A 13,140-nucleotide genomic window follows, 5' to 3' on the forward strand; every position below is an offset into this window, starting at 1 on the left:
GCCACTACATGCTGGTAACATGCAACTTCTCCAACAGCACAGTCCCTGGATTTTCCTTCAAACACTAAGGTTATCCCTCCACACCGTGTGCGCTCCATAGAAAACCAACGTCTTTCGTGACCCTCCACAGAAAATGAATGTCTCGAGCAGCCTAAAAGGGGTAACATTCTTATTCTTTCAAACTTCGCTTCGGGCTATCGATCATAAATTTTGGCCAATTATTCTGGACTATCCTGAAGGCAGACAATACGGACATTTGTTTTTTTTTTTTTTATATAAACGAATACTATAACAAGCCCGGAAGGAAAAAGCGCGAAAATTTGCATATAAGCAGTGAAAAAGCTCCACTCCTGCAGATAAACGGGGCGCCATGCAGGTTTTACCATTACCGATCATAGCTGAGAGTTAACTGATCACACACCTGGTTTCGTATGTTTCTTATCCATGAAAAACATTTGGCTCTGCTGCTGAGAGATCTTGGCTTCAGTGATAAGTAACGGTACTGAACGTTCAAATAGGTGTCATGTTTCAGTTAAAAAAGAAGTAAATAAATAAAATAGAGCGACCAGCATCATTACTGACATTAATTCCTCTGAAGAACGGCATCAGAGGCAGTGTGTTCCCGCCAAAACTCAGCACTTTCAAAATCATGACCAGGAAGCAATGACAATCACATTTAAAAACAACAAAACAGCAAAGGGCGCGCCGTTGAGGTGTTGAGCCACATCTAGGAGTGAAATAAGAGTTGGCTGACCCGGCTGTAAGGCAAAGTGTTAGTAGGGTAACTTAAATAAACTAGGCTACGGCTCCTTAACCCCTTCGGTGCCGTCTTAGGCTTTACGAATACTGTAACATTTCTTCCTTAGCGATTTATTTTGCACATTACACTTTACCCTTTTGTTTAATGTGCTAAAGAGCAATGGGAAAAGTATCGCTTAGCCATGTGGAGAGGCTGGAGAATGAGAAACTGACTAGGAGAGTAAGGTGAGGGGAGAAACAGGAGGGGGAGACCATGAATGAGATGCAGGGATGAGATATATGTGACTATTGGCTGGAGATTGGATAGCCTGATGGCGGACGGGAGGGTGACATGGAGGCGATTTATTTGTAGCCTACCAACCTCTAGGCCTCTAGGGATTAAGGCGTCTAGGTATGAACAGATCGACAGATAATTATTACTGATGCAAAAGATGTCAAAATCAACAGAAAATAAAACACGAGAGAATACAAAGGTATAAGCAAAATAAATCGCTAGGGATAGTGTGTTGAGAAGCCTCTGTTAATGCACCATCGAACTGAAGGGGTTAAATTTAGCCTGATTTAAACATTACATTAATAAACAAAGGAAATACTGATCATCCGTTAACGCTAAAATAACGGAATAAATTAGGAAACGAAGCTAATTACTTTATTTTCTAATTAGCAGGGTTGAGTAATTAATTAAATATACTGGAAATAATAAAAGAATTGCTTATTGTTAATGTTACGCAAGAAGCCAAATAAAAAACACTGCAATCACACCAACGCATTCAAAAACTTTCTTACACGCCACATTGTTGTACATTGGTTGTGACATTCTCTCTCTCTCTCTCTCTCTCTCTCTCTCTCTCTCTCTCTCTCTCTCTCACACACACACACACACACACACACACCGCGAAACATTGTACCTCGATTCATAAAATTCTCTCTCTCTCTCTCTCTCTCTCTCTCTCTCTGCAGAAAGATACACACCACACATTCTTATACCTTCCATGTACAAATATTTACTCTCTCTCTCTCTCTCTCTCTCTCTCTCTCTCTCTCTCTCTCTCTCTCTCTCTCTCTCGTCACTGCTGTACACCGCAATCATTGTTAAACTCGCTACCACCCACCACATCACCTCAATCGCTCCCTACCACAGCTAAAATTCGCCACAAAAGTATGATAAACACTTTCAGCCACAGCACACACGAAAACACTACCACAACTACCACAGCTACCACTCACTACCACAACTACCACTCACTACAACAGCTACCACCCACTACCACAGCTACCACTCACTACCACAGCTACCACCCACTACCACAGCTACCATTCACTACCACAGCTACCACCCACTACCACAACTGCCACTCACTACCACAGCTCCACCTCACTACCAGAACTACTGCTCACTACCACAGCTACCAATTACTACCCTAACAACCAATCACAAGCACAACTACCCCTCGCTACCACAACTACCGTTCTCTACCACAATTATCTTTCGCTACCACAACTACCAGTCTCAGTCACTACCACTACTTGCAACCAATACCAACTACCTCTCGCTCTAATTTCTGACACGCTACCAGAACTAACCCAAGGTACATTAATCACCACTACCACAACTATCCACACACACACACACACACACACACACACACACAAATATATATTTCTGAAGTGTTCCTTACTCCACGGCATCCTGTTCACACTAAATTGTAAATCATTGAAGTCACACACACACACACACACACACACACACACACACACACACACACGTCTTCCTTATTCCACACCATTTTATCCAACCTAAAATCTAAATCATCCAAAATACGGAACTGGAAAACGTTTATGTACATTTTAACGTAACATGAAACGTTTTTAATGACGGGCATGACACTGTTACGTCAAAATTAAGATATATGGATTTATGACACGAAACTGAGCCATCGGACACAGTGGATTTCAAATGAGTATGACGAGAAAAATACTCAAATTAGGCGAACATCATTACAGGATTTAACAAGCACAACTTTAAATGGCGGGGGACAGGTGACATGGAGGCGATTTGTTTGTGGCCACCCCTTACGAGATTAAGGCGTCTGGCAATAGATAGATAGACGGAACTTTTTATCTATCTATCTATCTATCCATAAGGCTAACTCCTTCCTTCACCGTAATTTTCATGGTATCTTTGAAAAGTTCCGAGCGTCATATTCTTGTTTTAACATAACCTAAAGTTTCCTCTGCACTCTGCCTTCGACCTCCTTTCATCACTGCTGCAATTTTAGCCAAACGCAATTCCTTTTTACAGTGTATGTCCTTAAACACAGGATTTTAACATATTACATTAGTGACCCAACGGAACAGCAAAATGTGTCTTCTCATTTATTATTAACTTTTCATGCCTATGGTTCCAGACACAGACTATGCAATCTGTCATCTGAAGCCCTCCTACGTTTCACACACCTTCACATGTCACCGCCTGTGCACTAAGATTAACCGTTTATACGTACTCTAAGGCCGTCTCTTTTGGGACTGAGGTGATGGTTTAAATGGGAATGAAAGACTGACTAAGAGGGTGTATGAAGGTCAAGGGGAGGAAGGGAGAGGGAGACCAAGGATGAGGTGGAGAGATTGAGGTGAGAGGTATGTGAGGGAGGGGGGAGTGAGTTGGGGGGAGGGCAGTCAAACGGTGGGTTACTGAGCGACTTGGCGGCGTTTTGTCAGCGGCCACCCTTTGCGGGATTAGGGCGTCGGGTGATAGATAGATAGACAGTTTTTTTTTGACAAGTTGGTGGGTCATGTAGAGGAAAGACAACTAAAATCCAAAGACAAAATTCCTAAACTCATCCCTGCTCCAACCTGCCATCGACCTCTCATCCCCCATACACATATCTCACGTAAATGACGCAAAAAGAGAGGACAGGGAAGATATACGAACACGATTTCTCATAACTGCAATCTATTACTACTACTACTACTACTGCTGCTACTACTACTACTGAAAACTTTCCCATCTACCTCCCATAACCACTGCCAAGCCCCGCCATCACTAGTCTCTCACACTACGACTCTTTAAAATCCATGGTTAAAAATCAGTCACTCGCATTTATGAGTTGCACATCCATTTGCACCTCTCCCACCTACAGCTATTATTTACACACCTACAGCTCTCTCTCACACCCACAACTAACACCAACACCCACACCCACAACTACTACCAACACCCACACCCACAACTACTATCAACACCCACACCCACACCTACCACCAACACCCACACCCACACCTACCACCAACACCCACACCCACACCTACCACCAACACCCACACCCACACCTACCACTAGCACTCACACCAACAACTACCACCATCACTCACACCAACACCTACCACTAACACCCACACCCACACCTACCACTAGCACCCACTCCCACACCTACACCTACCACTAGCACTCACACCCACAACTACCACCACCACTCACACCCACACCTACCACTAACACCCACATCTACACCTACCACCAGCACTGACACCCACAACTACCACCAACACCCACACCCACAACTACCACTAACACCCACAACTACTACCAACACCCACCCCCACACCTACCACTAGCACTCACACCCACAACTACCACCAACACACACCCACACCTACCACTAACACCCACACCCACACCTACCACTAGCACTCACACCCACAACTACCACCAACGCACACCCACACCTACCACTAACACCCACACCCACACCTACCACTAGCACCCACACCCACACCTACCACTAGCACCCACACCCACACCTACACCTACCACTAGCACTCACACCCACAACTACCACTAGCACCCACCCCCCACATCTACACCTACCACTAACACTCACACCCACAACTACTGCACTACTAACACCCACATCCACACTTACACCCACCACTCACATCAACACCCACAGCTACACCCACAGGATAATCCAACTGTGCACTGATCTCACCCTTACACGTTGCTCATTCTCTGCCACACTAATATATGAAATCACTACTACACCTAAAGTACCTATACCTACACTCATCACTACAAGTACCACTTCTACTCACACACACACACACACACACACACACACACACACACACACACACACACACAATCACAAAAGATACACAGCACCATCATCACATGTACAGTACACACCACATCATAGATCAAACTCACATTCTCTCTCTCTCTCTCTCTCTCTCTCTCTCTCTCTCTCTCTCTCTCAGCACAACCACCCCCCATCCACGCGACATCCACCCCCAACAGCACCCTAACTGACCGTGATGGCGGGGTCTGTGACGGTGATGTGAACTGTCTGGTCTGGTCGTGGGCTTGGTATGTCTCTTGGTACCAACGTGATGCGGTAGCCTAGGAACTCCCCGTGGATGGTGGACTGCTTGGGCGCCTTCCAGTGGAGCTGTAGGCTGGTGGAGGAGGCGTTGTGGGCGGCAGTGAAGATGGGTTTGCCTTCAGGTACTGTAGGACAAGGAGAAAGCTTAGATCAGTCCCTAAAGACAGCACGAATGGGTAAAGCGGACATTCAGTTACATTGTCAGATATTTTATGTTTGTTACGCACCAGCCCTCCCCCCTTCCATGGCCCTAATCCTGCTAGTGCGTAGAAGCATGGAAATTAGAGGCACGAATCAGGTCCAGGAATTGTGGCGAGATTCACCTTCAGATCATTTCCCTCTCTCTTAGCCCAGGTTTGTTTATGTACGAGTAGGAAGAACGAAATATTGGAAGATTAAGTACTGCCCTTTCTTTATCTTTCCTGCAAAAAACAACTCATATTTACGATTGGGAATTCATAAGAAATTTTGTGTATTAACGTCCTCACTCTTGCGATCTGGCTCTGAACTATTCTTTTTCCTGCGAAAAGAAATGAGTACAAGAGACATTGAACCATACCTGTGTTTGTGTATCTGGAAACTGGTCCAACAACTGCTGTGGTTTGTAAATAAAAAATAATATACTATTCCAAAGAAAAGAGTTAATGGAAAAAAACTATCCAACACCAATAACACTGCTACGTGCGAGTGCTCTGTTTACAATAGATAAAAGTCTGTATGCTCTAAAAATCTGATTACACATATCTATAAGAAGTGGGATGAAGGGAATCTCGAAGGCTTGGATGAGGAGTGGATGAATGGTCCTTTTTCATACGCCACTTCGCTGATAGGTTTACGTTTGTGTTTTCCCGCCTGTTCGTGGGTCCTTTCCTCCCCGTGTATCAGAGGGAAATAAAGCTGGGATGATGATGATGATGATGATGATGTTGACGATGATGATGAGTTAGAGGATGAGAGGAATCCCGGTCTACATCATTCCCTCCCTTTGAGTAGCTTCCATATTACGCAGGGAATACGTGGTCTGCAGAGTAAATCCTCAATACGTCGGGAGTTGTAAAAAAAAATAATCACAACTTTCTCCACATTATTTGTACTGCAAATTGAGGGAAACGGCAAACCAGTTACATAGATAAAAGTGGACGTCTGACAGATATTTTTTTACGAATTTACTATGGCCTTTGCAAAATATAACGTTAATATAAGCCTATATCTTAAGACTTACTGCATTCTTTCTCCCCTTAACCCACGGCTGCAGGAAGGAAAGAGGTTAGGAATCTGCATGAACACTTACAGGTGTGTGAGAATTGCTTAGATTTTTCCCGGGAGCAATTGGCGATATTAAACTTTCTATACTTAAACTTGGCCTAAAACTGCCATCTCTTCATCTAGAAATTCGAATAGTAAAAAAGGCTTAAAATTGAAGTATGGTTTTTGTCACGAAAAAAATGCTAAAGAAACGATGTAGAGCCACAGCACTGTCTTTGCCTAATTTTCTCGTTGCCTTGCGAGAAATAGAGTGCAATATGGCGAAAATTTTCCACTAATCTCAGAAGAAGAAATTACAGTTCAGCTCAGATTTTGCTCTTAAACTCATGGTTATATACATCCCCGGCTCGTGGTAGACATCCACATAATATCCACTTCATATCCACTTCATTATATGCGTGGGATGTGGAATTAGGATGACGATGATGAAGAATGAGGTAACGAATCTCAAGGTTGTTACGGGCAGAAGTAAATCATAATATTAGATGTGAACAGAAATGTGTATATATTTATCAGTGCCTCTCTCTCTCTCTCTCTCTCTCTCTCTCTCTCTCTCTCTCTCTCTCTCTCTCTCTCTCTCTCACACACACACACACACACAGTCAACAAGAACCCCCAAATAAGTATAATTAAACTGTAAATGTGGTTTTCATGAATGAGCTAAAATAATTAAAGTGATTATTTAGGTGTTCTCTCTCTCTCTCTCTCTCTCTCTCTCTCTCTCTCTCTCTCTCTCTCTCAATAAGAACCCCCAAATAAGTATAATTAAGCGCGATGTCAGTCTCACGTGTTGCCTCCCTTTGAGCGCCTGACACATATTGCCTTCCCCCCTCCAACCTTCCATCTCCACCACCATACGATCTCGCTCCTGACACCCCCTCATTCCTACCCCCTCACTTCCACTTCACTATACACTACCCTTCCTCACCATACACCATCCCACCTCCCATACCCCCTCACCATATCCCTACCACACCATACATAACACATTCTACCTTTCATTCCCTTCCCCACCCAATTCCATTTCACCATACACTATCATTCTTACCCCCCTCCACTCCCCTCAAGCTACCCCTTATCCATCCTACCCCCTCTCTCAATTCTCCCCCACTCCCCGCACCTTACACCATCCATCCTACCTCTCCCACTCATCCCACTCACCCAGATCAAGCCACATATTAACTCCCTATCCCATCGCACTCTCTCACACACTTGCCCCCATCCTGTAGGTCCACTCCCCACACCCCACCGCACCCCACCCAAAATCATCCCCTATGCAGTCCATCCCACATCATCCCAACTAACAAAACTATACCTTCTCTATCCTCCCTGTGTGTGTGTGTGTGTGTGTGTGTGTGTGTGTGTGTGTGTGTGTGTAAAGAGGCACAAATGCGTAGGAAACACTGTCACGTTCGATCCCCCAAGATTTTACAAGTTTCCCCTTGAGTCTGCGTCACCCTAGTTTTCTTTGAACGGTAAGGCAGCCAGCCTGTACCGATCTTTTAACACTATATCTAGGGGTAACTGCCGCCCCTGCCACGATCATACAAGCCTAGAATTTAACAGAGTGTCTTGCAGGTCACCCATGTCATATTAGAAGGCGCCCAGAAGGAAAATACAAGACTCAAACACCATAGATAAGACGGAAGAATGCTGCACGTCGCCTGGGATAGTTTTACCTAAGAAGGCTCCGTTTTCTACACTGGAGTGAAACGTAAACAAAGGAAAATGGAAATAGTCCTGCATTCCAATACCACCAGACAATCCTTCTGGTAGTCTCTCTCTCTCTCTCTCTCTCTCTCTCTCACAACCTTGCTGTAACCATAAATAAAAGCATTCTGTACTCGTAATTTATGTGAGTTTAGCTCTCCATTATCACTCGAATCACAAAATGAATGTAAATACCACTTTTTTTCCCCTCTGTTGTAAGTGCAGCATAATTACGTGGGGCCCAAAGATGAGTGATGATATCCGGAAGTTTAACGGCCATATTCTTAAAAATAATTCCTTCCCTAAACTTTTCCTTCCCTTCAAAGGATTTTTCTTTCCCTTCAGTATGCGTAAAGATTTCCTTGGAAGGGAAGGAAAAATGTTCAGGTTGGTAGCCCTGTTAAACTAAAATGACCCATCCTGCTGATATTTGGTATGATGGAGCGTTAAATTTATAAACTAATACATCAAAACACGCATATCTCGTGCTGGATAATGAAAGCACAACACATTTGAGACGTGGGACGTGGCCACCACATCTACAGTATACTGTTGGTTTGTAATCAGCCATAAATGCCATTCTGGCCAACACCGCAGCGTGTTCAATCCTCAAGACAATATTTTGATAAATTATATTCGAGGAATATTATTACGCTTAATGCTGTTATTAGTAAGTGTAAGAATCACTTGTTAACGTCCGTCTCGTGTACTCGCATGGCGGCGCTCACTTGTTTTTTTCCAGCTGGAAGACATGAGCCGAACCACACGTGTGACCTTGACAGCAGATTTTCCTTTTTCAGGCAAATTAACAACCAGAATGTTTCTTGAAATGAATCCTCGTTTGACCCTGGCCATAATGTATAAGATTTGTCAGTGTCAGATCATAAAAGACTGGATGAATATCGGAGGTAGTACGTCGTCTGCTCTGTTTATGTCTGGCTTATTGTCTCAGCCGACATGGGTAACACTTTTAAAGAGACACAAATAGCGCTTAAACATTAGTATAGCGTTGTAAACTGCATCAATAAAATTATACAGTAACTTCTGTCAACATTTTAAATATATATAAGACAATGAACCACAACAGAAAGGACAAAATTTATGAAGGAATTTTTGAAGAGAAGGGTCAAGGAATTCCTTCAAGTTCCAATAATTTCTGCTGCCCAGAGGAAAAATCTTTCCCTTCGCGCGGCCCAGGAAGGGAAGGATTTTTTTAAGAATACCAATTCGGCTAAAGATTTCCTTCCCATGCCTCTACAAGGGAAGGAAATGTTTAAGAATACGGCCGTAAGAATTTTTAGAGAGAGAGAGAGAGAGAGAGAGAGAATTATTTAACCACGAGAACAAACGAAAACGAAATTATTGCAGAAAATCGGAAATTAATTGGAAGGCTCACGACAATTTTTAATCAAAGCCAATTTTCGAAGTCTATCTATCCGTCTATCTATCCATCTATCTATTGCGAGACACACCTTAATGAAAGTGGTGACAGAAATTGTGTTGATGTGCAATGGCTGGACATATTTAACTTTACCTTGGCCTAAAACTAACATCTCCCCATCTTGAACACTAGAATATGGTGTTAGTCACGAAGAAGTGCTATGGGACGGATGTATGGCCTTAGCACTCCATTCTTCTACCACTGAGCTACGTGAAATAAGCTGCAAAAAGACGAAAATCTGGGCCACGAAAAGGTGAAGTGTAGCAGATGGCGGAGGAGTGGTCAGGAGGGGAGCATAAGAGAGAGAAAGCGAGTCTGGGAGAGCTGGGGAGATGGGAGGGAAGGGGAGAAGTTAGAATTATCGATTTTCGAGATGTAATTGTTCCATCCATCCATCATCTAATCCTACGTTGCCCCATGAGGAGCGTAGGAGCCCAGGGATAGCAAAGTTGGTACTGGCATTTAAGATGTCAGTGACCAGCCTCACTCATCCCTGAGTGGCATTACGTGAGCAATAAACCCCAACCACCCCTTGGATATAACCTTCACCGGCTCAATCCGATTGGAGCACCTTTATTACCCACTAAACCACCAGGAGCCAAAATTTGGTTATATGGTTACCACCCAGCGTAGTAAATGGTTTCCTGGTGTACAGGAAACCATTTGGCTTGTCACTCAGTGTAGAGTCACCCACAGGCAGAAGGAAGAGGAAAGAATGAAGGAAAGAAAGACAGAAGAGGGAGTGTAAAGTTACCCGCAGGCAGAAGAAAGAGGAAAGAATGAAGGAAAGACAGAAGAGGATGGATGGAAAGAAGGATGGAGGAGAGGAAAGGGCAGACACCCGAGAGCAGCACTACATCAAGTGAGTGGATGGTGAGCGCCCCCGGAGAAAATTCTGTCTGTCTATCTATTGCCAGACGCCATAATCCCATAAGGGGTGGCCATTTGACTTTGAGTTATTTGTTTTACGGGGAGGGGCACTAACCCTCCACCAACCCACTTGCTGATACGTAGGGAGCACGTATGGTTTGGTTATATGGTTACCACTCAGCGTCGTAAATGGTTTCTTGGCTTACAGGAAACCATTTGGCTTGTCACTCAATGTAAAGCTACCTGTAAAGGAAAGAAAAGCAATAAGAAGTGACAGGAAAGATGGGAGAAATAGGAAGAGAGGAGGGCAGGCACAGAAAAAGAATGATAAAGGCTAAGGAAGAAGTTGGCAGCACTACATTAAGTGAGTGGATGATGGTCGCCACCACCTACCACCAGGAGAAAATTGAGATTGGTAAATAAAAGGAAAAATGGAAAAAGGAAGATTCATATATGCTGACACAAGTTTGTCTTTCTCAACCACGATGTAGATTTGCACACGGGGAACCAAGAGAAAGAGTCTGCCCGTTGAATGGAAACCACACACACACACACACACACACACACACACACACACACACACACACAAATATCTATCTGTCTATATACTGTATGTACGTATGTATTATAAGCAAAATCTATTCATGTGTGGATATATTTTTTATGAATTGTAAGCCTATAAAATCAACACCGTGCAAACCTGGTTATTATATAAATCATTTCCGAAATAATATATCAATGACGAGGCAACCATAAAACACAAAGACTGAGTTACATGCCAAATATATCCATGCAAACTTCATAATTCCTGTCATTTTGTGGATACCGTTTATTATGTATTATGTATATCACAGCACATGGTCAAACTTTGGCCCTAAAACTCATAATATTTACATGCGATTTGGATCAAACTTGGTGGAATGGTTTAAGGTAAGCGAAATACGAAGTGATTCTGAGAACAACAGGTCACAAGGCAATGTCAACTTAAACACTTTGATCTGATTCGGACCAAACTTATGGATGGGTTGCTGATCACGCAAGAATGAAATATTTAAAGTTTGAGAACTGTCGGTCAGAGGTCAAGGTCACAGATATAGGTAAAAGGTTCAGTTAGAGACCCACTGGGGGGCAGGTGTTGCACTGTGAGTACTCATTTTCCTACCTGACGATGTTATTCACCTCCAGAGAATTTATGAATGAGAATCAGTTGAATTTTCATTGATCTCTTCACTACTACGACGATCTCCTAAGCTAACTTTACAAAAATCTTCATAGTTTTGTTACATTTTTTTTTACAGCGACACAGGTAGAAAAAGGCACTTGAAAAATGTATGAAGACGTAGGGATGGCAGTGAACCAAAAAATATGCAGTAAAAGGACATGTAACCTCATCCCTAAGTGTTTTCCTTGTCTTTTTCTTTTTATAAGTAGTGCCGTTATGCTGTAAAAATTGTTTAAGTATAAGTGCACCCCGAAAGAAAAGTATCACGATGATGGTACAACTATCACTACATCAAGCAATCCATTAAAATTATACCACTAAAACAATACAGGGATAAAGTTACATGTCCCTTTACTGTCTCGACCTCTTTTCGTTGGTTTCTGGTGCACTGCCATCCTAACATCTTCATACAGATTATAACATGCATTTTCATAATTGTATATAATGAGTATCTGTTGGTATATTTGTCAATGCCTTGTGGATAGGATGGAGAGCGAGAGACTAACGAGGAGAGCGTACTTGAGTGAGGTGCAGCTTGGGAGAGGCAGGGGGAGGCTGAGAGAGGGATGGAGTGGAGAGGTATAAGAGAGAGGGGGATGTGAGGTACGGGGAGGGCAATGAAATGCCGGGGGACAGGGCGACATGGAGGCGATTTGTTTGTGGCCACCCCCTACGGAACTGAGGCGTCTGGCAATAGACAGATATGTGTCAATGTTGCAATATGTGAGAGGAAAAATGATATACCGTGTACAGGTGTAATATCGACAAATGATGGTAATAATTGTTAAAGATCAGAGCGGGTCCCCATTACTGTTTACCCTTCCATATTACCATTATATTTTGGCGACCCTGCGTTGTGATTTTGAGTGTTTTTCTTTGATTTTTTATTTTATTTTCATTTCATATTAAGCAGAATAAAAATAAAAGTGCAAAACACGAAGAATTTGTTATATCATTTGGTTACGTTGCTTCTCGACTTCATGACCGGCAAAAAGTAGTGTGTATGTGTGTGTGTGTGTGTGTGTGTGTGTGTGTGTGTGTGTGTGTGTGTGTTAATTATTCCACAGCAAGGCCAAGGAATCATGTACACTATTAGATCAATCATCAGAACAACAGCCTCAACTATCTGAACCATTTCCACTACTCCACTACCACTACTACCACCCCAACTACCACTACAACTACCATTTTTACCATCCCTACCGTAGCTACCATTACCCTAACTACCACTACAACTACCATCTTTTCCCTCTCTACTTTCACCCTCAGTACCACCTCTACTATTTACCAAATGCAACTACCATCACAACTACTACTACCTCCCTCACTACCATCAATAATATCACCCTTACTACTATCTCCATGCAACTACCACCACTAACCAAACTACCACTAGCATCATCATGACTATCACCACTATCATTGGTACACTATTCCCATACCACCATCGTCACAATCACTACCACCATTACCATCACCACCACAGCAAC

The 13,140-nt window shown here is 43.1% G+C and overlaps 1 protein-coding gene across 1 annotated transcript in view; it reads right to left on the bottom strand.

Moving 5' to 3' along the window:
- Ptp99A (Protein tyrosine phosphatase 99A) overlaps positions 1 to 13,140 on the bottom strand; it is a 220,633-nt gene that overhangs the window by 177,778 nt on the left and 29,715 nt on the right. Inside the window, exon 2 of the mRNA XM_080273510.1 lies at positions 5,070 to 5,266. Coding sequence (XP_080129636.1) covers positions 5,070 to 5,266 — 197 coding nt within the window. The remainder of the gene's footprint in view (positions 1 to 5,069; positions 5,267 to 13,140) is intronic.

This window comes from Coenobita brevimanus, chromosome 55 (genome assembly GCF_032717465.1).
Source record: "Coenobita brevimanus isolate Jiangsu-jjx chromosome 55, ASM3271746v2, whole genome shotgun sequence".
NCBI classification, from domain to species: Eukaryota; Metazoa; Arthropoda; class Malacostraca; order Decapoda; family Coenobitidae; genus Coenobita; species Coenobita brevimanus.